This window comes from Amblyomma mixtum, chromosome 3, assembly GCF_055824585.1.
Source record: "Amblyomma mixtum isolate Tamu chromosome 3, ASM5582458v1, whole genome shotgun sequence".
In the NCBI taxonomy this organism is placed as follows: Eukaryota; Metazoa; Arthropoda; class Arachnida; order Ixodida; family Ixodidae; genus Amblyomma; species Amblyomma mixtum.
This window is the reverse complement of record NC_143014.1, coordinates 138,154,684-138,180,984: the sequence shown is the minus strand read 5'-3', so window position 1 is coordinate 138,180,984 and position 26,301 is coordinate 138,154,684. Positions and strand designations below refer to the sequence as shown.

The 26,301-nt window shown below is 47.1% G+C and overlaps 1 protein-coding gene across 1 annotated transcript in view; it reads left to right on the top strand.

Moving 5' to 3' along the window:
- Positions 1-25,591, top strand: part of LOC149352144 (neuropeptide SIFamide receptor-like) — a 119,487-nt gene extending 93,896 nt beyond the window's left edge. Inside the window, exons 3-4 of the mRNA XM_089577116.1 lie at positions 14,972-15,071; positions 24,500-25,591. Of these exons, the coding sequence (XP_089433242.1) occupies positions 14,972-15,071; positions 24,500-25,274 (875 nt within the window). The 3' untranslated portion in view covers positions 25,275-25,591. The remainder of the gene's footprint in view (positions 1-14,971; positions 15,072-24,499) is intronic.
- The last annotated feature ends 710 nt before the right edge of the window (positions 25,592-26,301 follow it).

Below are 26,301 nucleotides of genomic sequence, written 5' to 3'. Positions count from 1 at the left end.
CGCCCCTGCCCCAGCCGCCATGTCGGAAACCCTTCCTATGTTAGCTTTTTATTTTCGAGGAATGCCTCGTTGATATTTTTTAGCTAGCCACTCTGTGTATTCATTGCAAGTTTAATAAATAGCATATGAGTGTTCACACTTTGGCGTCCCTCCCTTTGTCCCTCGAGCACGAACCCCTCCACGGTTAGCGAGCGGAAAGGCTGCATCCGCGGAGTGGGAGTGCGGATGCGGAAGGCTGAGACACCCCCCCCCCCCCCAAAAAAAAAAAAAAACACTTTAAACGTTCTCTTTTACTGCTGTTACTTTAAAATCCAACGCCTGCCTCTGTCTTAGCGTGGCGCTGTGCAAATCGAACATATGTTTTGTTCACAAAAGTAAAAATCTGTAACCTGACCTTTCCTCAAGCCAGAAAGTCCCTAGGTTCCTGGTTCAATGAGGACTCTGTACTCTTCAGTGGGCGTCGACACCCATACTCTAATTTCTCACGTGTGTACGACCTGTCAGCAGTTCTTTTGCCGATATTCTGCTTCTATTCCATCAATTCCGCGACCAAGCGTGGAGCTGCAAAGTGCATGGGAGTGCTTAGCGTAGACTATTGACTTTTCCTTTTCCTTTTTTTCCTTGTCAATGTTTTTGTGGTTGTGTCAGGGTCATATTTTTCCGATTCTATTTATTTAGCTGCTATTGTTTTCCACGTGATCAATGTAGTTGAACTCGAGAGCTTCAACTCGGTTGCTTCCGTAAAAAAATAGAAGAAATCTTGCGGATACAGCATTTTCAGTTTGGTACGAGCGAAGTTGGAATGTGTAATTATAGCAGAGCAAAACAAGACATGCTGCATACCTTTGGAGATTTTTCGCACACTGAGCTACATGGCTTCTTGAATAAAGACGCCACCTATGAGTATAAAAGAGAACAAACCTATTGCAGATACCTAATGGGCTGCCAACTGATCATGTAGTTAGGCTGAGGTTGCTACTTTATCAGCGGTTTGTATTACGATCTACTATTTTCATGCTATATTGAACAAGAGAAAATTAAAATAAATTAATGTCCAAATTGGTTTCGTTCTCTTAGATTCATACTACGACAAAAATTAGGGTGGGCGTCTAAAGGAAAAAAAAATAATAGCGCCCGGCTCGCACCACTTAGAGCACAACGGGCTATTCATACTATGACAAACGACGTCACGTGAAAAACAGAAATGTCTACTAAATTAACGCCAAATTGTCCCCACGGCTACGTCGATCTCAAAAACTACGCTCGGCGCGTCCTCAAATGCGACTTTAGCTTAATCTCCCGCGAGTGGACGGTATCTGCGCGCTGCCTGTGCAGTGTCGCCACAGCCTCTCCTGGCCAGGGTGCACACGCAAAAACAAGCACTGCGGCACGGATCCAAACAGTGAAAACCATGTTACAGTAGCGCAAACGGCTCTTGGGCGTGTCTTCACAGGATAGGATAGCTGTACTGCCACCCACGTTTGTTGTCGGTGTCTGGAACAAGGGACTGCGCCATCGCACTCTCTTGATTAGGCGGTGACGGGACCGGGTTGTACGAACACCAATCCACTGCGAGGTTCTCCAGGCAGCCATTCAGAAGGTCCTACTGCTCCGTCCGATTCACGTGTCCGGTTTCGGGAACTGTCGCTTCGAGCGGGCTTTTGTCTGACGCGCCGACGCTGCAGTGGTAAGTCGTGCACCGATGTGCCATCCCCTTTTGTACACAACTCGCAGAGAGCCAAGAAAGGGCATCGACGTGTTATGAAGACAGCCGCGATATGAGTCACAGCAAGAGGGCTTTCCACCCATGTTCCTAAAGCTCTCTCTTCGTAAGTAGTCTCGAAGCGCGTCTACTTTCTTATGGCTTACGAGACGACGGCGTGAACAGCTGGGCGAAGAAAAGGCGCTATAGTCTTGGTTTTGTTGTTTTCCGTGCACCAGTACATGCTGACCAATATTAATCGTCTAATGAACTCAGTTCAGTACTATTGTAATTGCTTACAGTGCTCGTTTTGCTCAGCTCTCCAGGAAACTGCAGCGCTAGAAGAACAAGGAAAAACAAGCAATAATTTAATTGCAAGAAACAAAAGCGCTGTCTGTAGCATTATATTGAAGCGTGCCAATATATTTGAAGTGAAAATAAGTGCCTTGATTGTATTAGGAGAACTCCCATTAAAGCCCTGGTAACTGACATGCAGACTGCATTCTTCCAATAGAAGGCAGTTTAATTCTTCCGCCTGTAAAGAAACAGCTAAAATTCTGAGAAAACAACCTCATTATTTGCGCCCATGCCAGTGGTAACACAGTCTAGAAGAAAAAATTGGTACCTTTTTTTTTCGCCGTCGCAACAAGTTAAAAAGCTCCAGGTAACCAAAATTATTTCGGAGCCCTCCACTACGGCGTTTTTCATGTGTCACATGCAGCTTTGGGCGTTAAACTGTACATACCATGTCGACTTTAGTTTCGCTGCGACGTCTTCGTTTGTTTTCTTATTCTCGGCAGGCGGCGCTGAGAAGCCATTCCTCAGACGAGAAAAATACCTGATTGTAGTTTTTGGGTTTGTGCGTTGCACATCATGAAACACGGCAAATGGCGCAAATAATCGACGCTATTCGTTGGTAGAACAGCAATTATATCATCTCAACTGAACGAGTCTTTATCCCGACTGCCATAGCGGCGTCTGTAGTATAAAACCGAAAAGTGAGTTTATCTCTTTCTTAACGGCAACAGGCGCAGCCACCGTTTGAGATAAAGATCGCGGCTAAGTTCAAGAATGTACCGCACAACTGCCGTAAATACACATTTTAATGAACATCTGTCTTCACGACAGCAATTGCGCTCTTTGTCACTCTTGAGGCTCACCTCCTCAAAGGAATCAGTATTCACTAATACGACTTCATTAATCCATTGGTTCAACTTGTTCACGGAGTTCTCCAGGCCTCTATTATGACGGCTCTTTTATTTAATATACATTCTCACGACTCATCTCATGTGTCACGGTTAGTCGCCTATCTCAGTATGCAGATGGCACTGATTTATCTTTCCGCACTAACTGCTCACAGGCGCTGGACATTCTACAAACTGATGTGATTATTGTTAGAGACTGGCTCTTCAGTAAGAGAATAAAACTGAATACATCTGAAACTAACCTTCTCTTCGTTAGGAACCTGTTAAAACATTTAGTGTTTTCTCGTCCATTGTATATTCACGATTCTGCCAGTAAAAATAACTGCCACTACGCTCCTACTGTCTATGAAGATTATATGAAATATTTAGGTACTTCGGGAGAGGGTGCAGTGTCTTCGAGCCCCCATATGTCATGCATATGTAAGTGTCTCAGAGTGCTGCCTGCCTCCGTTATATTAGTCGTACCTTCTCAAGCTTTCAGGCTTGCGGATTCTTGGCCCATTTACTCACACTGATTGCCTCAAGATGCGGTATAACTGTGTTTGGCCACTGTCCTCGCATTTGGAACCATTCGGCACCACATTTTAATTTATTATGCTTAAAAACTGTCTGATACAACACCGCATTCTCAGGTTCGAGTTCATTGTTTCTGTCGTTGTACATGCCTTCTTATGTACCCCTCTTGTTTCCACAGTAGGCTGGCAGCACTTTTGGTCCTATGAATTTAAAACGAATAACTTAAAGTGGTCTTTGCGCAACACGCCTAAATTTTTAATACCCATAACTTTTATGCCATACGGTAGAGCAACCCGCGAATAAAAAGTACATATTTGCAACAACCTACCACACGATGTTTTGCGCCAGAATACTTTACCAGGTCACAAAATCAACTCAAAGGCTTAAATACGCATAAAATATAAATTCACTGTCTTTCCTCCTCAGTGTCTGTATGCTTTACATGGGAAGCGTTTCGTTCTCTATGTTATGTCATTTGTTCCTTTTTCCATCAAACATAGCATATGTGAACAGCAAAGTCTTCCAATGAGCGATTTTTGCACGTTCGGACCTGAATTTCTGCAAAAATGCCAATAAATCTATTATTATTTTGATCTTGATTTAATTCCTATTTTATTCATCTGGATATTTCGAAAACTCGCTGTCCTCGTTTATATTTGCACTTCGCAGGGTTCCATTCTGAGCTGTCTCTGATCATTACGTGTAACTTTACCTTTCTAGCATATTGCTTCCACTTCATTTGTGCATTCTTTGTGTATATTTTTGCTGTTTTCTTATATCATATGTCACTTTCATGTGTTTTCAGTGATATTTTTCCTCTAGAAGCAGTGTTTTGTGTCTTGTTCATATCGCGCTTCCTGACTGTATTTTTTCTGTATGTCTGGATTAGCCTTTTTACTCAAAGACCGCTTTTTTGTTATTTTCTTGTGGATGTTCTTCGTGGGATGAGTGCCTGTAAACCATGATTTTGACGGCATTCATTCGGTACAGACGCTCCTTACTGGCATCCTGTTTTGGTGCTATTTCGTTTTTGTACTGGCTGTTATCGTTTTGTACAACATATATGGGCACCATTTTTTTTTTTATTTTCTCTTTAGTGCTGCAGTACTATGACCCCATTATTATTCCTGCTCACGTGGACAAAGTTTAATTGGATGACTAATTGCCTACCCCCGACTCTTGTGGTGTAGCTCAGTTTGCACCGCATCTTGGTATCCATTCACATAGCTTCTTCCGGAGTTGTGCTTACTTTTATGGAACATAAGTAGCTAAAGCTATCATGCGCCAAACCCAAGGTTTAAAATGTCTGTTGTGTTATATGGACTCGTTAAAAAAGTACAGTTTGGTTCAGACACTCGTTAAAAAAGTACAGTTTGGTTCAGACATTTGCTTCTTTCAAAAACCTAAAAACACGGGACATCAACAGGGAACGTTTCACCTAAGAACAACACTGGGTGGATAGAATGTTTTCGAAACTTTCAGAACTCCACTGGAAACCGAACGCCTATGTATTCGACAATTATTATCGCCTGGGGCAACGACTATTTTGTCCTCGTCATCTACGCCTCTCGCAGGATTTTACTTTGACCATGTCTCCTCTGGTTGTTATACATGGGTTGCCTGAAGATAACTGTATCCGTTTTCTTGATATCAAGCTGTAATTCCAGGTGCACCACACTTGTTGGACCTATGAACCTCGCAATAAGAAATCTGTTGTTTCATATCATTCCGCACATTGCAAAGTGGTCAAGCGAGTCATAGCGAGCCTGTGTTTTTCCAACGCCCTGAAAAAATGCTGTCTGTACAGTATGAATGCTAGCTTTGAAAAGCAGTATCTTCGGTTGTCAGAGCACGTTACCATTCACACCTCTTAAAATCATGTGCCCATAAGCTACAAAAGCAAAGTAAAATTCAAGTTAATGAAAGTGTTCTGGCTAAGCAGAATGAAAAAAGCAAACAAAAGGTAGCCGTCATCCCGTATTGCCGCACACTTTCTGATAATCTTAAAAAGATTATGAATTGTGAAAAAGTGAAGGTGGTCTTTTCTGCTCCTGAATAGCTATCCAAGATATGCACCCATGTCAACCCTGCACACAAAAAAGCCCGAACTTGCAAAACTAATCATCAAAGACAGCTTGTTTCATGTGAAAAAGAAGTCATATATTACATTCCTTTGAAATGCAGCAAAAACTACAACGGGCAGACAGGCAGATGTCTGCGCGAGCACAAAAATGATAAGAAAATGGGCTTAAAAGGGCACCTCACCGCCCATTGCAAAACATGTCGCGCATGCCACTCTGAAAGCGAGAAATTTGATGCTGAATTAGAACAATGCAACGTCTTAGCCCGGCACGCAGATAAACTCACTAGAGAAGTCATTGAGGCCTTTAGCATAGCATCCAATAAAGACACGTGTGTCACTGCGTCATCAGTGCTTTCATCCAACAAAGAAGTGAGGTATCTTTATGCTAACCTGTGAAACCTTTGACGACAAGTGTGCTTTGATTATTTCACTCCCCCTCCTTTTGTACCTCTTCGCACTTCTTTCAGTTTTATTGCGCGCCCACATGTATATAAGCTGGTGTCTTTGCAAGAAAATCTTCAGTTGGGAGTCAGTGCCCGTTTGTACGTCTCTTCCTTTTGCCCGAGTATTTTTTTACGCTGTTTTCAAATGAGTAGTTTACAAATCGCGTTCCTCTTTCCTTAAAGTTTTGAGCCGTTGAGATTATCGCCTTTAATTGAAAACATCGCGTACAGTGCTCTTTGAGGGACGAGGAAGTTGCCAGCGGCGGTAAACGAAAACGTGCAAGCGCTCATGAAAAATCTCATTACTTTCTCTACCGGTGACCAACCGTCAAGAGTGGCAGAATACCACTTACTCACTTCTTTTTCAATAGATGTTCTCATCCACACTGTCGCCCACAGAACGGTCGAAGACAGGCGGCTTACGAGAAACAGATGATGCTTGGAATCCTGGGGTTGAACGGGGCCATTATTTTCGGAGCACCGAATCTGCCATAAAACACTGCCTTCGGAAGAGAGCCCGGCGAAGGGCGGGGTTGGAAAATCGTTTATCACGAATGCGTTTTCATTTTGTTATCGAAGGGAAGATAGTGCAATTGTTGTCAGCACAACAGCGACATGCCGGTAGATGTAACACAACACACAGAGTAAGGGGTGCGTCAATGGGTATTCATTGGGATCTTCCTCTTACGCTAAAAACGCATGTCATGGGTGCTGGCGCTTGTATTTGTCCCGGAAACCAAGTCACTACGACTGGTCACGAAACTGCTTTTGATAGAGGAGATTGGATTTTGGACGTAAACTCTGGGTCTAATATCCCGGAAGCTTCTGGTTTGCTATCCCACGCCATGTTATGTGCTGGTGAAGCGGCCTGGCCCCAGCTTTCAATCACAGTATAGGTATTTACTTGTTTATTATCTGCAAGTCAAAGTGAAAAGCACAGCGCCAAATCCGCGAAAAAGAAATATTTGCATGGGAATTGTGGGATAATATACATAAAAATGGGTGACCATGGAGTTGTTTCACGCACAGGCGTATTATAAAAGGGCTGAGGCTTCGGCATAAACTGAGAGGTTTCGGATAACGGACAGGAAAAGGGCAAAAAACAAATTTATTCGCACAGAACAAAATAGCATGACTAGTGTGTTTCTTTGGCATCAATATCTTTATCGCTCCATTGTTGCAGAGGAGCACTAATTCCGGAACGCAGGAGGTATTTTTTTTGCCTTCTTCATCACACCTGCAAAACTAGGTTATCTAAGCTACACGCTTGAATTGATCAAACTACCAGAATTTCAGTCATTACCTGCAATCAAGCGAGGCTTGCTCCTGACTACGTGAATGGCATGAAGACATTTGGCTGGCTTCAAATGCTGTTCTGTTAGATGTCAGAGCGTGCGATTGACATATTTAAAAATTTTATAAAGACGCACGTTCACTGAATCAATTGTTTGTACTCATTCCTAGAATAGTAATATCAAGCGCTTTCATATAGATAGCCACAGCCTTGGACACATAGGTCTTTTCTGTATACCTCGTTGTTCCGCACTATATGGAAATCGATAATTCACAATTCCAACATTCCAGCGCTTTCTGATCGACCTGCGAAATCATATATGGTTTCACAATAATCCTTACACTTAGCAAAGCTCTCAGCGGAGCAGCAGTCAGATTGCCCATTTCCAAAACTATCATGCGTTTAGTTAAGTTCGTGCGCGATCTCATATTCTAAATTCGAGGGGTGCCATCCAAGCAATTCGAGGCTTTGACAGGCCCAAGTTCATGTGTATCACTTCCGTGCCATAAACATATTAATGTTCTTATTGTTATCGTCACGAAGCGCATTTATTATATGCAATAAAGCTCTTCGTCATTGCCGAAAAAAAATTTCTGTACAGAACTGGGTCAAATGAGGCTATCCGAGGATAAATATTCTTTAGAGAACAACATCACGGCTAGTATTTGTTCTGATCCATAGAATATGGGACACATTGAGGCGTTACGCGCGACAAAAAATTTCTTTAAAATTGTTTTATTCTGCAAGTCCGTATGTTTTTGGCACTATATCTTAAAACCATTCGAGAACACTTATTAGAACTTAAAGTAGGTCACGTTTCAGGCAGGTGATTATCAACTACCAAAACTTGTCGCGGTTAACAATATGGTCGATGTCCGCGCCGATCTCTGAGCATAAATATTAAAGCGTTATGAAGGATTATCGCTTCTCGACGTATTAGCAAGCTCCGAACGCATTTAAAGAGGGGAAATCACCATACTGGCAGCAGTTCGCGTGTTCTCTATCATGTTCTATCGCGGACCAATGGTGAAAATCTTGTTGGCTTTCTCAGGACCGCGGCATTTCCGGCTTTCTTGGTCACCAATAGCGCTATTAAATGCAAATCACAAATCCTGAAGAGGGACATGCTTCCGTTATCTATAATCTCGTAATCTGACGGAACCCCCAGTGATGTTTAAATCACATTCTTTTCAAAAAGCTTTACAATCGAGAATATTGTTGCGGGGGAAAGAATATATTTACAGATATTTACAAATAGACAAGAACAGCTGCGAGCGGCACCGAGAACACAGTCCGAACTTCGTTGTCGTCTTCTACTCTTCCCACTCGTGCCATCGCTGTTTGTCGTCGTCGTCTACCCGCTTCAGGACCCCTGGCTGCTGAAACGCCGTCTCGGCGTTCGGGCGGCGGCGTATGAGCGTCGTGATAAGGTTTCAGGCGACAGACGTGGACGATGTCGGTGGTGGCGCCAGAGGACGATGGCGAGGTTTCAAGGGGAGCAATTTCATAGTTCACGTCGGTAACACGGCGCACGACACGGTAAGGGCCACGGTAGTGCGAAAGGAGCTTCTCGGAGAGACCGACGCTGCGAGAGGGCGTCCAGAGAAGGACGAGTGATCCTGGGGTAAATTCGACGGCCTGGTGACGGCGGTCGTAGGCTGACTTCTGGGAAACTTGAGAGGCTTGAAGCCTACTACGTGCTATTTGGCGCGCCAGCGTGGCCTGGGAGATGGCGTCCCGAGCGTAAGCAGTGGTGGGGGCTGAAGAAGGCGGCAAGAGTGTGTCCAAAGGCAAGGTGGGATGCCTACCAAACAAAAGGCAGAAAGGAGAATAGCCTGTTCTGTCATGAAGGGAAGAGTTATATGCAAATGTCACATAAGGCAAGGCTGCGTCCCAATCTCGGTGGTCTGGCGATACGTACATGGCTAACATGTCGGTGAGCGTGCGGTTGAACCTTTCCGTAAGCCCATTGGTTTGTGGGTGGTAAGCTGTCGCGAGCTGGTGCTGCGTGTCACACGAACGAAGAATGTCGTGAACTACTCTGGATAGAAAATAACGACCGCGGTCGGTGAGCAGTTGACGAGGGGCGCCGTGGTGAAGGATGACGTCTTGCAGAAGAAAATCGGCAACATCGGTACCGCAGCTGGACGGCAAAGCACGCGTGATGGCGTACCGAGTCGTATAATCAGTTGCGACAGCGATCCACTTGTTACCGGAGAGGGACGTCGGAAAAGGGCCAAGAAGGTCGAGGCCAACACGGTGAAAAGGTTCCGGAGGGATGTCGATGGGTTGCAGAAGACCGGCAGGCAAAGTGGAGGGCCTTTTCCGACGTTGACACAGGTCGCAAGCGGCCACGTAACGTTTGACGGAACGATAGAGACCAGGCCAAAAGAAGCGATGCCGCACCCGAGCGTACGTGCGGGACACGCCAAGGTGACCGGCTGTCGGCAGATCGTGCAGTTCTTCAAGGACAGAAGAGCGTAGACGTTGGGGTATCACGAGCAGGAGCGGAGGGCCATCGGAGCGTAGGTTTCGGCGATACAAAATGCCGTTCTGGAGCACGTAAAGGTTCAGAGACGGAGATCGGTTTGCAGAACGGATGCCATCAAAGATAGGACGTAAAGATGAGTCGTGGCGCTGTTCGTTGGCAATATCGGCAAGATCGGAGATAGCGAAGAGGCAGGGCAGGGTCTCAGCGTCCTCTAGGTCAGGTGGTTCTACAGGGTATCGGGATAAACAGTCAGCGTCCTGGTGATGGCGCCCTGACTTGTACACGACGGAGTATGAGTATTCTTGGAGGCGCAATGCCCAGCGACCAAGGCGACCGGTGGGATCTTTTAGTGAAGACAGCCAACAGAGAGCGTGGTGATCAGTGACAACAGCGAATGAACGGCCGAACAGGTAGGGTCTGAATTTAGCCACTGCCCAGACAAGGGCAAGACACTCACGCTCAGTAATGGTGTAATTTTGCTCTGCGGCTGAAAGTAGGCGGCTGGCATAAGCGATTACTCGATCCTGACCCTGTTGACGTTGGGCTAGGACGGCGCCGATGCCATATCCGGAGGCGTCCGTGCGAACCTCTGTGGGAGACGACGGGTCAAAATGTGCTAAGATGGGCGGAGTGGTCAGCAAATGAACGAGGGTTGAAAATGAGTTCTCTTGAGCAGGGCCCCAAGTAAAGGGGGTGTCGTTCTTCAGAAGATCGGTGAGGGGACGAGCGATTCCGGCGAAATCTTTGATAAAACGGCGAAAATACGAGCACAAGCCGACAAAGCTGCGCACATCTTTCGACGACCTTGGAAGAGGAAAGTCCTTCACAGCTTGAATTTTGATGGGATCTGGGCGTACACCAGAAGCGTCAACGAGGTGTCCGAGAATAGTGAGTTGGCGACGACCGAACTTGCATTTCGATGAGTTCAGCTGAAGTCCGGCGTTACGAAATACTGTCAGAATACTGGAGAGGCGCTCGAGGTGCGTGGCAAAAGTAGGCGAGAAAACCACAACATCGTCTAGGTAACAGAGGCAAGTGGACCATTTAAAGCCACGAAGAAGGGAGTCCATCATTCGTTCGAAGGTAGCCGGGGCGTTACAGAGGCCGAACGGCATGACTTTAAACTGGTATAAGCCATCAGGCGTCACGAAGGCGGTCTTCTCGCGGTCCTTTTCATCAACGGCAATTTGCCAGTACCCCGATCGAAGATCAATTGAAGAGAAATATTTGGCGCCGTGCAGGCAGTCTAATGCATCATCGATCCTTGGGAGTGGATATACGTCTTTTTTTGTGATGCGGTTGAGGTGCCGATAATCCACGCAGAAGCGCCAGCTGCCGTCCTTCTTTTTCACCAGGACGACTGGTGAAGCCCAAGGACTTGACGAGGGCTCGATGATGTCTTTTGCGAGCATCTTGTCCACCTCTTGATTTATGACGGTGTGTTCGGCGCTGGACACTCGGTACGGACGTCTGCGGAGAGGAGCGGAATCACCGGTGTTTATGTGATGCGTCACCACAGAGGTCCGAGCCAAAACACGGCTATCAAAGTCGAAGATGTCGCGGAAAGATGATAAGAGGCACCTAAGATCGCGAGCTTGCAGCGGCGGTAGGTCAGAAGCGATCATGTCGGCGTAGTCGTCCGTTGGGTTCACTGTTGATGGGGCCGCAGGCAGCCGGCATTGCTGAGTGGAAGGTAAGCAGCTGTCCACCACTGATATCACACATTCGGCAGCAGGGCACAGCGTGGCGAGTGAGATGCCTTGCGGGAGCGGTTGGATGGATGAACCAAAGTTCAGGACCGGAAGGTACGCTCGGTTGGCCGACATTGTAAATACAGTGTGTGGAAGCGCAATGCTGCGCGTCAGGGCGACGTCAAGTTCCGGAGTGACTACGTAGTGACCATCAGGTACAGGGGGAACAGATGAGAAAGAAATGTAAGTTGCGGCTTGAGGCGGTAGAGGGACAAATTCGACAGCACAAAGACGGTGTATAACTGGGGACGACGACTCAGCAGAAAGAGCAAGGTCAAGCTGAACAACATTAGTGGCGCAGTCAATGAGGGCTGAATGCTCAGACAGGAAGTCGAGGCCAAGAATGACTTCATGAGGGCACTGGTCCAGAACAGAGAACAGAACGGATGTATGGCGGCCGGATATGGTCACACGGGCTGTGCATAGTCCAACAGCATGAGGCGTTCCGCCGTCGGCAACGCGGAGAACGGCTTTGGGTGCAGGGGTCAGTACTTTTCGGAGGCGGCGTCGTAGGGCTGAACTCATGACGGATACGTGCGCGCCTGTATCGATCAGGGCTCGCACAGGCACTCCATCGACATGAATGGCAAGCAAATTATGGTGTGCGCGAAGGGCTAATCGAGGATTTTGGGACTGGGGCTGTACTGCAGCATCACCTCCAGATACTGCAGCGTCTAGTTTTCCGCTTGCGAGCGTCCGTAGGGGCCAGGAGAGGAGCGACGGCGTTGGGGCGAACGGGACTGTCGACGCAGGGGGGACGGGGAGCGGCTGGTGCGGGGAATCTGGTCATCGACTGGAGCACTGTGCTGGGCTGGAGGGGGCGTGTAGTGGCTGGGCTGTTCGTCGTCACGGTGGGAGCTGAGAGGACGGTATGTGCTGCGACGGGACCAATAATTTCGACAGTGGTGGGAGATGTGGCCAATGCGGTGGCAATTGAAACAAATGGGCCTGTCGTCGGTTGTCCGCCAATCGTTAGGGTTTCGGCGACGTGGAGAGGAGTACGAAGGTCGTCCAGGAGCAATCGCAGTGATTTCAGGTGGTGGTGAAGACCGTACAGGGCTGACGGGCTGGAAACCAAGGTTTGCAAGCTCTTGGCGGACGACAGCTTGTACCAGAGAGATGGTAGGCAAGCGGTTGTCGCCATCATGTAGATGCAGGGCGGCAGGGGACATAGCTTCGAGCTCGCGTCGGATGATGCGGGTCACATTTTCTGGGGGTGCTGGAGTTTCCCGGTGTCGCAGGTCTTCACATGAAGAAGTCGCAGCCGTGTTGGGGAGGCGTGTGTACGGCTGGCTAATACGCCTGCTTTTGGCTTCCTCGAAGCGTCGACATTCCTTAATAATTCCGTCGATTGTAGTGCAGTTCTTGTATACAAGCAAGTTGAAGGCATCGTCGGCGATTCCCTTCAACACGTGGCTGACTTTGTCGGACTCGGGCATGTTGGCGTCAACTTTGTGACAGAGGGCCAGCACATCTTGAATGTACGACACATAGGACTCCGTAGATGTTTGAGCTCGGGAGGCGAGGTCCTTCTTAGCGGCAAGCGTTCGGCCGAGCGGCCGTCCAAACAATTCGCGGAGTTTCTCTTTGCACACGTCCCAGCTGGTCAAATGGTCTTCGTGCGTCTCATACCAGACCCGGGCGGTGTCTTTTAGATAGAATATTACATTTGCGAGCATGAAGGTCGGATCCCAGCGGTTGTAGGTACTCACTCGCTCGTACATGCTGATCCAGTCGTCGACGTCAGTGTTGTCGGTACCAGAAAATGTCCCAGGGTCACGAGGGGGAGAAAGAACGAGTGATGTCATGGCCGGGGCTGAGGTTTGCTGGGCGGCGTCTTGGGTCATGATGAGTGAAGGCAACTGGCGGCCGCTGCAGAGCTCCGTCGTCGGTAGACGTAGGGGAAATCCGCACCTCCACCAAATATGTTGCGGGAAAGAATATATTTACAGATATTTACAAATAGACAAGAACAGCTGCGAGCGGCACCGAGAACACAGTCCGAACTTCGTTGTCGTCTTCTACTCTTCCCACTCGTGCCATCGCTGTTCGTCGTCGTCGTCTACCCGCTTCAATATTGTTCATGCGCAGAGCGTGCCATAGCAGTGGGAAGATGACGATAGCATACAGGCGTATGAATCTGTCAGGATAGTAGGATGTAATCGTTCACACGGTGTCCACCTTTTGGCACAGTTCTAAGGGCGTGAGAATATATGTGCAGTAAGCAGCCGTTCTGCATTCTTCTTGAGTTGCTAAGTGTCGCTGCCGCTTCTGTGAGCTTCTGGGCAACAGTGATTTTCACGCTCGCTTTTTTAAACGACAATAAAGTTACAGTAGTCCTTCAATTTCCGATGAAAACCAAATGCACGATATTATTTTTTGTTTAGAAAATGGCACTGCTGTAATAAACTGTGTAAGCGCAGCAGTGTAAGCTTGCATTCTTCTGCACATTTTTGATTGTGATATGCAGACCTTCATGTACAGCTTACAGACCCGTCACCTTATTCCCCTTACTTTGTGAGAATCCCACCCACTACGCTCACCTCGGAGAGGACAGTTCGCACACTGCGTTTGAACTTCTAACTAGGAACTTCTAACGGTATAGTAGCTGGCATTAAATTACAGAAAACGTTGAACATGGTTTTTCTTCGAAGTAGCCAAAAATAATATTCGACAAGTTTGACTCGTTCAAGTTACCACAGCGTATCGCTTATCGTGAAGGGCTTCCGAACTGCGAATGAAGGTACAGTTTTCTACCCTGAAAGCATTTATCATTTGTCATTGTTTGCAGAGAAGTTTGCATATAGCAGATCCTGTTTCAGAAAATTTCGTTAGGGATTCAGCAAAGCTTTCTTACGAGACCTGTGGGAAGCTGCTACAGAAAGTTTACCATGCTTCGATTTGGTACCAAAAATGAATACAGGTTCGCACTGCTTCGACGTCAGAAGTGCTTGTCAAGCATAGAATGCGATATGGTGTGTTGTCGTTTGTGAGGGAGAGGTTTACGCATACAAAATCACACATCGGAAAACCAAATATCTTCGAGGACGTCTGCTGTCTTTTTTCTTGTTTTAATATTGGTGCTGAACTTTTATTCCTCGAGCTTTATTTATCTTTCACATTCTTGTGCGCTAAGTTTAGCGCTGTGTGCTTTTAGGCTTAACAGCATAAACAGTTTCTTCTTTTTGAAACCAGTTGTGCGTTAACGCCAAAGTTAAGTTTTAATGCAAGATCCCGTATTATTTTTGTAGTGAACACTGTGCCCCTAAAGAAATGCTATACGATTACGTTGATAACGACAAAAGCTGCTGTATTGTTTCATAGTACGTTTTGCGAAGTGAAGAGATCTGACAGGCTCATTGTGTGGCATCTTAAGCTAAAACGACGTAGCAGTTTCTTTTTCCCCTTCGTACGTAAATTTAAAATGCTGTGGACTATACGAAAAGCAGTACAGCACTGACATGTCTTAATTTTTTCTCCTTTCAGCGTGGCTTCTGGGTCTCTTCGTTTGCAAGAGCGTTTCATACCTACAAGGAGTTTCCGTTTGCGCTTCTGTCAACACTCTGATGGCCATTTCGATTGACAGGTAAGGCGGGCCCCTTTCTTTGCCCTTTCTTTTTCTTTTATGTGTTTGAGAGGCGACTTTATTTGCGATAAAGCGGCGTGCCTTGAACTTGACATTTCTCCTTTTTGGACATACTTAAGCTTTAAGTGTGCGCCCTCTGTCCCCTTGTCATAGTGGTCGATGGACACTTGAAAAACTCATTTTGTTGCCGCTATTTTTACTTTTTTTTCCTTTGCCCCCTTCCCCACGTGTAGGGTAGCCTACTGCGCACCACTTGGTTAACCTCCCTACCTTTCCGTTCTTGTATTTCTCTTTCTCTCTGTTTCTCTGGAAATACTTTTTTTTTTTAGGTAAAAAATATCACGCCCGCAGGAAAAAAAAACAATAATGGCGCGAACCTTTGACGACCACGAAAAGAAGTCATTATAGCACCGAACAAGAAAGCGGGTTTGGTCCTGTCGCTGCCGGGGTAGCGCTGGGTGCACGTCGAGTGTTGGCGTCTGATCTCGAGCAAGCGCCTCTATTCCTGAGGGGTCGCGAATAAAATAGGGGTCTCGAGCGTGGGCTGTTTTCCCCAGTAAAGCAATCATAGTTCCCCTGTTCAGCTGCTAACTCTGTTAACAGATTAAGCTTGGACACAGCCCAAAAACGGCACCGTGAGCACCAGCTTAACGTGCTTAACATCCAACTCGCCCAAACCTGTACCTTTGTTATCAGAACCTGATCTTGGCCATGCTTGAAGGGAGAGGTTTTAACAGTAGCTTTCAGACGCTACTGTTCTGCGCATGCTTGGCGTTGCCTAGCGACGGAGACACATCGCAACCTGTTATTTATTTATTTTTTTTGGCGTTTAAGGCTCTTCGCTCGGTCGGTCGTTGGCAAAGTGAGCAATGTGCGTGCCTTGGCGGCTAGGCGCTTTGAGGCGATTTAAACATCCTAGCATTTCCTCATTTATTATTGATGGCGTAAGCAACACGATAAACCCGATGCGGAATACGGCACAAAGCTAGGAGTAAATCGGAAGAAGACTGTGAGCAAGCTCAAGAGGGAAACTACATCCTCGTCAGGCAGTACAACGTAGGAGAGTGCAGTTATTGCAGCGATATGTGTCGGATGGAAAGGAACGCGCAGTCCAGTACTTTTGATATGCATATGCTGAAAGAACATAAGAGCTAGAAAAATCTGGCTGGAACAAGGACTTTCCCCTTCTTTTTCAGCCCGGGAAAGCCTGTCTGTCATGAAAAAAAAAAAAGCTTGAAGGCAAGATATAGCTGATAATTGGAGAGCAACAAATTTTCTTCCATGCGCAAGAACTCTGGATCAAATGATATGGCGTCAGGAGGATAGCTTTGAAAGCAGGCCAGAGTTTTTGCACAGAACTCAGCCCCGACGGCACAGCAGTTGTGTATCCAAACGCTATTTTTCTTTTGTCACTTAGTTTTGGAGCATGACCGCCTAAGCGGCAATATGCACACGACCAGTGAATGTTAACTAGTGCTGGTAAATGATTGCACTAGGTGTTATATTATTAGCTGGTTGTGAAAGTTTAGACAAGTATAGTTGTCTCAAATTTTGGTAGAAGTGCATAACGGTGGATTTCTCTTGTAGTACTGAACAAATACTTTTTAGAACATCAACAGAAAAGGCAGGGGTCCCGCGCTTTCGCCGCTACTGGCAATTTTTCTCAATGTTTGTGCGACCGCTGCGGTCCTCCCGCTTCTCATAGCAAAACAAGGTTTAGCTCATTAGAAAGATAAATATATTCACATTTCAGCAGTACGCGATGTTAACGGAATTAATTGTTGGCACGAGTGTAGTGATTAAAAAATTATTTTAAAATCTTTTAATGAAATGATTGATCATATTCAACTAAAACAACTCCGGGAGTCGTAACAGCTGCAGTAAATAACTTTCCAGGTGCTGTGCTCAAGTAAGTCGTTCTCTGATAATTTTTCTCCTCTTTCTCAGCGCCCACTATATTCTGCAAACAACACGCGGAGCAAAGGCGATAAATAGCGACTGAAAATCATTTGCTGCTGCGAACAAAACAAGAAGCGAAAACACAGCTCGGCCGGACGCAGTAAGCTTGCGAGTTTCAAAGATTTTGGGGGGAACGCTCTCAGGGGCCGCCCGGGAAATAGCGCAATGCCGCTCACGTTCTCTGCTCGTCACCGAGTCTGTAAGTTCGTCCGCTGTGAGCTCCCAGTGACTGCTGCCGGAGGTAGACCGGAAAGGACGCTGTCAACCGGCGATCTCAAGTGTCACATTTTTATGTGGCGCGCAGATCTGGCTTGCCGTGCTGCTTCGAGCCTAAGGGCACGTGACGGTGCCAGGTTTAGCCGAAAACATGAACGAAGAGAGTATCAAAGAAGTTATTGCATGGATAATCTCCCAGTATTAAATTTAGTTTGTAGAGCAACTAGAAAAGACATTTTTCCGAGTTTGATTCACGGAGCAAAACGATTTTCCTTTTTTTTTTTTTACTGCGTAAGCACGATCAGTTCTATTGGTCGAAAAATCCGCCGGTTGTCTCTGTGTGACCTTCTAGATCTCCGGCGGCTGTGCGAGCCGAGCGACGAGAGGCGTGAGGGAAAATTTGCATCGACGGAGGCGCAGCGACGGCCCTAAACGAGTCGCGAGGGCGTAAAGTACGGCAAAATGTGCATAATGCAACAAATCTAAAAGCTCAAAAATTCATTAGTGACCCATACAGACAAAGTAAATCGCAGTGTAAATGCAGCAAATGTAAAGCATAGAACCACAAACGAGCCATAAAAGCAAGCCAAAGTGAAGCTAAATTAATTGGCGCAACTTTCAGGCAATAGGACAGAGCAACCGGGCAAAGCAGCATATGGAAATGCATCAGATAGATGAGTATTAAATAGAAAAGCACCATTCTAAAAGTGCATTTTGCTTACGCGGTTTATCGTACCAGACCTTAGCGCCTGCCAGTTTCCGTAAAGGTTGTACAGCTTTCATTAGTAGCTGTATGGCTGCGCTTGGGTGTATGCTATTGGAAATGATGCTATTGGAACGGGTACAGTGTACCTTATTTCGAGACATAATGTGTAAGCTGAAGTACCCGCTCGTCCAACGTAATATTTTAGGCTTCAAGTTTGATTACTCAGAGAGCTCTAAACCTCTGCGGATGACGAGCTTAAGCTGCACGCATCACAGCTTGCCACAAAAGTTGCTTAAGTAACCACCACCAACCATGCTTCGGAGCGGTCTCGTCGCCTTGCGTCGTTAAGCTTGTTCTTTCCTGTTTCGTTGCAATCTTCCCGGGAACTAGATGTTCGCTTGAATTGAGTCAACACAATACCTCCACATGTTTGCGGTCTTTTCAACGTCCTCGCCGAACGTATCCACATCTGAGTTAAGAGCAGCGCCCACTTTCCTCCCTCAACGCTGCATCTTCGGTGCAGAAGCAGCGTCTTCTGGTTCCCTTAACATCAAGCATGAGCTGTGGATACTAAGACTGAGAGGACACAGGAGATAACAAGGGACACTGGCACTCGGAAAATGCTCAAAATGTAAAAAAAAAAAATGATAGTGAAAGATGCAGAGCTACCGGATAGGCAAACGTAACACAGGCAACCACTCTGCGCTGAGCACAATGCCTGTTTGCCTTGCGCTAGAGTTTCCTGGTGCGGTTTCAGGGCTGCCGAGTTCTTTGCCCGGAGTCCTCGCGGGGCTGCGGGATCGGGGTGGGCGGTCCGCTTGTTTCGACCCGTCCGCTTACAAGTCGGAGGCGCCTGGCCCTGTTTATTCACCGAGCTTGGTGGGTAAACAAACCTCAGTGGGCCATCTGGCCCGACCTGTTTATTCCACCACCTCGGTCGGCTAGAGTTTCACCCGCGGACCAGTTTCCCGGTACGCAGAACAACAGCCCACCATGCAGCGACGCAGTCCCGCGGTTGAAGATAGAATTCTGTCCTACAACGTCTTCCTCATTGTTCGCCTCCTTTTTTCAACCTATCCTCCTATTGCCTGGGGGGAAAAGCGCTCTTTTGGGTGCAACGATCAGTCTTAGAAAAGTGGTGCGTTACTCGTGTCTTGGTGTGCGTTTCCTTTTTTTTTCTTCACCTTCGCCAGACGGTTCCCCTGCGCTTCAAAGAGAATTTCAAGACAACCCGTCTGCACCGACTTGACACTGACATATCCAGTGTCGCGTCTGAGCGGCTCTCTCGTAATCTATATCGCAGAGTGTTTGCTTTCTCTTTTTTTTTTGCGCTGCCTTCGTGTCTGTGGGTGCCTCTTGTAACTGTGGGCCAGGGCAGATCACGCACCGTTGCCTTGCTCGCGGTAGGTTTTCGCAATTGCTTGTTATGTTGCAACGAAAGCGATTGCCCGCCAGTACCGCGTTTTATTGATTCGGGCAAATTTTTTGCCGTAATCCCTGTCAACGCACCTTTCTTGTCGACGTTGCCGCAGCGTTGCCAAAAGCAGCTTCTCAAGTTTTCCCAAGAACAGCGCTTTTTATCCCACTTTTCAGAGCACATCTTTTGCGAAGCGAAAGGGTTTTGCGCAAGAACGAGGCCTGATGCCATACTCGGTCTTACAACTTGCTAGCACTGCAGTGAAGGCTACAGCCGGCGCAAGCTAATCAAGGAAGGAATTCTTGATGCCTTTTGTGGGTTGGATGTGCGCATGAATGGGCATCTGTTTTTGCTGCTGCACGCAGGGACATCGTGATTGCCGAAGGCGCAGGCGTGAGCATGCGCCGAACCGTTTTTGAGGGTTGTGCTAGCCATACTGGCACAGCGCGAAAGACAGACACAAGGGAAGGCAAGACAACACGGCGCGGCCAACAACTTGAATTTTTTGTTCAGAAAGGACTGCCTGTATAGACCAGAAATAACACAAACAAAAAGTGTACACTCATGAAAGAAAAGCCAAAACACAGATATCGGCTCGAGATTAGAACTTGCCCCAACCCGCTTAGGGAACACAGCAGGTGACGTTTGTTAGATGCACACTCAACAAATTCATTCTCGTGTCGAAAACACCGTCTGCAAGAACGCAATCTCATTTTTGTGAAGGTTAATCGAAGGTTTTGCCACGCACTTGTCCGCTTCTTCTCGAATATAGAAGGGTTCAACCACTTCGCGTGATAGTTGATTTCGATAGCCGTATAATAAGCGCGTGCCTTTAAGGTCTGGAAGGGAACCACTACAACCCTGACAGTGCAGAACAAGATTAGAACTGGGCGGTTTCCCCAGTGAATCACGGTGTTCAATCAGGCATGTATTCACACAACGCCCCGTCTGCCCAATGTACGTCTTACCGCAGGACAGGGGAATACAATACACTACGCCCGCCCTACATGGCAAAAACTCCACATCATGGTTAACACTGCACTCCTTTCTGTTGTGGCTTTCCGTATTACTCAGCACCCGGTTGCTGACCGCCGGATAAATCTTCTTTAACCTATTTTCTGATTTGAAAAGAACGTTCAGAGGATAATTTTCCCCGATTTTCTTCAAGCGGTGTGAAACATCGTGAACGTACGTGATGGCCATAGTGTTTCTACGCGATTCATCTGGGTTGTCTTGAGGAGCCTCTTTTTTCATCTTCTTTACCAGCCTTTCACAAATTTGCCCCAGGGTCACTTCCAGATACCCAGCTTCCTTTAGACGCTCGACCTGCAGCTTCAAAGAGGCCTCCATCCTGTGCGGGCACGATTTTGCCAGGGCCACTTTGAGACAAGTGGCAGCCAACCCCTGCTTGACGGTTCTTGAGTTTCCGGAGTCATAGCTTAGTAGTGGTTTGGCCGACCAGGGGGAATACTCCCAGCAAGCAGGCCAGTCTGAAAACACAATCTTTATGTCCAAAAATTGAATGCTTCTTTCTTTAGGCGGCCCAGCCATGAATTTTAAGCCATACGCAGAATCCTCAAACGTCCTGACGACTTGTTCAATCTCTGTGTCACTGGGGTCCTGGTTGCCCGTGAAGACGACATAATCATCCACATATCTCATTACCTTCATTACCCCGTCTTCTAACTTTGGCTCTCGTTCCCTATCCACCCTACCAAGATAAATGTCACTCAGCACGGCGGCCACTCGGGATCTAATCCATACCCCCGACAGCTGAACGTACAACTTGTCTTTCCATCTAATGAAGGTAGAGCCCAGGTAAAACGAGAGGACTTCTAGGAAGCCTTCAACGGAAATACCACAGTTCTGGATGAAAACCCCTTCATCATTGTCGAGGGTGATGCAGTCTTTAACGCATTTCATGAGGTGAGATTGGGGGAGGGGATAAAACAAGTTTCCAACATCAAGGCTAAAGGTGGAGCACTGGGCTTGTGTCTGTCTTTCGCGCTCTGCCAGTATGGCTAGTACAATTGAAAACCAACTCGCCCAGCTTTCCGCCCTACAGAAGTTCTTGAGGGCTAGATGATTTGATATTTTAGCCTCCGGACGCTGGCCTTCTCTTCCACTTGATTGCTGACAAATTCTAGGCCGGAGCTTGTGTGTTTTCTGTATGTACCCAGGGGCATATTTTTTTCTCTTGTTGTTTTGTTCGTATTCTTTGATACGTTAGCCAGATAGTTGCTTTTTTATTTTTACAAATCGTGAAGGCTCAAAATATGTTATACAGAGGTTTTGCGTCACTAAAAAAAATAATGAGTACGCGATAGGTCTAAAAGAAATAGAAAGCGATATTGAGGTTCCATTAAAAAAACAACAAAATACGAATTATAGATCTCAATGACGATTAATCATTTATGGAGTGCATAGACCAGGTGTGGCTGTTCCAGTCTCCTCAAGGATCTGCCATGCAGCATTACAGAAAGGACTTTTTCCAGCAAAATTGAACGCCAACTTTGCCCCGTCATATCACTATACATGACGACACGGGTGGCAGCTGTGAATGATTATTTTCCTGTAACGCTGGTTTGTGTAGGAATACCGCCTGAGGAGACGCGCAGGCGAGAGTTCATGCTGGCTAACAGCTCCGATCTCATGCACGGTGGCCTCTCTCATGCTAAGGGTACGAATGAAGAGAAAAACGAATCATTACTAAGTAACGTCCATGCACAGCACCCAGCCGCATAATGTGCGTGCTGCATGGTAAGGTTATGTTCACAGATAAATCATCATCATTAACTGTGTGCACATTTCGCAACCGAAGTCACTTCGTGGGTTCGCAGTTACAGGCATGAACCCTTATGTTCATGCAATGGGTAAAAAAAAAGTCACTTACTGGATATATGAGTGGTCGTGTAAGCACTGCGCAGTCGTAGTGTTGAAAAAAGCAAATGTACTACATCTGCCACGCGCGCAGAAAATATTTCCAGGGGCTGCACCACGTGCATATTTCCTCAGGACATAAGCGAGAAGATTATATATCATTAAGGGCGTCAGGGAGAGGGAGACACCCTTTGTCGTTGCCTGGGCGTCTGCGAGATATATCAGAAGCTTTGGACTAAAATTGGCAGTGGTTTAGCTCAGCTATGCCAGGATATACGTAGCGAGAGGTACGGTATATACCTGGTTACGTCTAGTTGTTTTACTTATCGTCATGGCTACATGTTAGACATTAAAGACAAGACATATGGTGAAGGTAGCACGTGTTATTCAACTTTGTTGACTGTCAGAAAGACGGCCCGGTGATCCGTAAAGTAACACGCGGTCTTTCGGTCGGAGGCGAGCGGCGTCGGCGCGCGGTGCTGGCAGCTGTGACGTCACTCGGCGGCTCGTCTCGGTCGGAGGCGGGCGGCGCGGCGCGCGGCGCACCAGCTGCGCGGCTGTGACGTCACTCGGCTGCGCATGCGCACAAGTGGCGCCGAAGGCCCACAGCGAAACGGCGAGACTGTGGGTAATGTAGCTCTCGCTACAAAAATTAAGCATAGGACCCCATTGCCGACAGCATTGTTACATTTGTCAAGTCTAGAGAATAATTTCAGCGACTGATAGGGAAGAGAGTCTTGGAAGTCAACATGAAAAAAAAAATTGCAAAAAACAGGCAGCTGTAGAAACGACAGTTCAAGGTAGATACTGAAAAATTCCAAGCCGTGGTTGAACAAGGACACCTGCCTTTGCCGAGCAGTTGCGGCACGTACAATTGTGGCGAAAAATAATTTATGTGAAGCACAAGGAAGGCTTAAAATGCATTTGGCACACACTCCTGAGTTATAAATAGAGCATGATATGGACCCCACAAATATAATACGCATGTAATTAATTCCATCACCGCACAGCTACAGCGCTGTGACTTCCTGCCGAATGGCGAAGCGGGGCGGGATAATTGAAGAAAATGCAGAGAGACCTAGAAAAGAAAGCGATGGGTGTGGCCTTGAGGAGAAAGAGGAGTGTCGAGAGAAGCAAAGCAAACCCGACCCGGTGAGATCGCAGCTAAAATTAAGACGAAGATATGTACAAGTAACTAAGTGCACAAGTAACCGCCGATCTGTTAATGACCCCAACGAGGCAGATGTAAATGTGAATACTCCAGACGGAGAATTATGTGGAAGGGTGAGGTGAAGGCGCGAGGGGAATCTTGTCAATTGTAAGGAGTACGAAACTCTTAGGAACCCTTTGTCCGAAGCAGAATAAACCCGCGGAAGCGCGCATGCTGAGGATTCTTGTCATTAAAGTTACAATGATGGAGAGAGTTAGTGTGAAGCTACGAATATGACGATGTAGGCAATTCTCCAAATGTTTTCTGCAAGTTTCTGAAAGAAAACGATTTCTGTTTGGTGTTGTGGTAGCATAAATGGAAAATTACAATCTTCAGCGCTGTCCTTCGAGGAAATGGAAAACATGTTTTCGAGATCCAAAACTGAATTGGCTCGTTCCTGGCTCGTTCCTGGCTCGCCAGGGAAGCGCCTGGAACAGCAAACAAGGAGCGGTGAGAAGGTAAACTGCAGAGCGTGAAAATAACTTCTTCGTTCTATGTAAGGCCACCCCGCTCAATTTAGAATAGAACTGTGGAACACCCGGAAGCACAACCGATGGGCTTCATTTTTCATCCTCAAGAAGTGCCAATGTACTCTGTTTCACTTTTTCCGAATCCACTTAAATATTTCATTTAGTCTACAGTTATGCAGTTTCGGAGGAAGCAATTACGATTTTTTTTTTGCCCTTCGTATTGTATAATGCGACACCACGGCCACGCTACCCTCGAAGACTGTCAGTCACTTAAGAGACCAAACTAAAACGGAGGACTTATAGTTGTTATAATGTACCGTCCGTGGTTCAATAACCGTCTTTCGCTTCTTTCGCACTTCTATTAGCTTAAGGGAAGCACTGTAATATTCAGGTCATTTTTTCACTGCACGTGAAGAGAGGGGTGAATTTGAACCAAGTGCTTGAAGTGCGGCGCAGACATGAAGCGAAACTGTTTCTTGTTCTAAGCCATTCTGCAAGCACATGCATAAACGTTGAGCCGAGCATATGATGCCCATAATGCAACAATACCTTTCGGCTTCTCCTTTACAGGTACTACGCCATCTGCTACCCCATGAAACGGCAGATCAGCCTGCGGGCGTGTCGCGTCGTGATCGCCGTCATCTGGGCGTTCAGCTTGACCATCACGCTGCCGTGGACCTTCTTCTTTCGGCTCATGCCCATGCTGACCGAGAGCGAGACAACGCTGCAGGTGTGCCGCGAAGACTGGCCCACCGAAGGCATGGGAGTGCTCTACTTCGTCGTGGCCAACCTGGTCCTGTGCTATCTGCTCCCGCTGTGCGTTATCACCCTCTGCTACGTGTTCATCTGGCTCAAGGTGTGGCGCCGCCGACCCCCGGGAGAGGCGCACGACTTCGCCGTCGAAAACATCATCCAACGCTCCAAGATCAAGGTGGCCAAGATGCTGCTCGTGGTGGTCGTGGTCTTCGCCATCTCCTGGCTTCCTCTGTACGCCATTTTTGCTCGGCTGAAGATGGGGGAGCCGCTGGCAGACGGCAGCCTCGAGCAGTCACTCATCGAGGTGGCCGCGCCGGTGGCCCAGTGGTTGGGGGCTTCCAACAGCTGCATCAACCCCATCCTGTACGCCTTTTTCAACAGCAAGTTTCGCATGGGCTTCAAGGCTATCCTGTTCCGACGACAGTGCTGTTGTTGCTGCTGGTGCTGTTGTGACGGGGCCAGTGGCGGGCGTCGTCGCTCTGCGGCCAGTGCTGCGCGCCATGAGCTCTCCTGCAACCGGCCGTCCAGCGTGCGGACTTCGCAAGCTGTGGCTCGCAGAAAGGACTCTCGCCTCTCGGACGTGTTTTGACTGTGACGACGACGAAGAGGCGTGCCAGATATCGGTGCAGTGTTAAGGAGACAAAATTTCTCTGTGTCGCAGTGTGTCGTACACACGGAAAAATAGGGGCGCAAAGCGTAATATGTCTTCATGAAATCGGCCGAGAGAAGTTTTATTACCTGCTCCTATTATCTGACAGCCTCATATTCAGTGATGTGTAATGTTAAGATGTCATGGAACGTGCAATGTGGAAAGCTGCATGAAGCTCGTGATGTGGTAATGGTTCTCCCATAAATGTTCGCGACTGTCGTGTTACCGCAGTGTCAGGTACTTGTACAGTAAGAATATTAAGAGCACAACACCCGTTGCCGCCATTTTAAGTAATGTAAATTATCATTACTTGTTAATGATTGTTCTAAGCCAAATGCGGTTGCTCACTTCATGGTATTCACGAGGATAGGACGAAGCGTCTGACTGTATATAGGTGAACTGAAAGACTGTTCTCACAATATATCGGTGCTCAGAACGACCAAATTCTGCTAAAAGAAAAAAAGCGACTCAGAATAGCATTTTTGCAAAGTGTAATTAATCAGGTGCGAGTGTGCAGTTATTTTGCTGTTGAAGTTCGTGTTGTATAATTTCTTGGCACTGAGCTCGAAAGTTGGACCAGTGAAACAGATTAGAAAAATTAAGCGCAAACGTTAAAAAAATATCCGATTTATGTTGGCATACGCACACTGGAAAAAGAATCTTGAATTTCAGGAGCCTCTCCACAATAGGCACTTCAAGAAAGTGCCAAAGTAGACAAGATCATCTAAAGTTCGTCGTGTGTCTCTGCATGTTTCTTAATGCCAAATTGCCGAGCGTTTGGCGGGCACTTGCCGTCACAAAAATTAATAAGCAGTCAGCAGACCATTACCTTGCTACCAAGCTAACAAAGGTATATGCTATAGCTGTCTCCAGTCAAGTTAGAAGGCTGGATGACGAGTGTCACAACAAGTAAATGAGACTTACCCAAAGTCCAAGCGCTTTAGAAGGCCAACTTGTTTATAAGCCT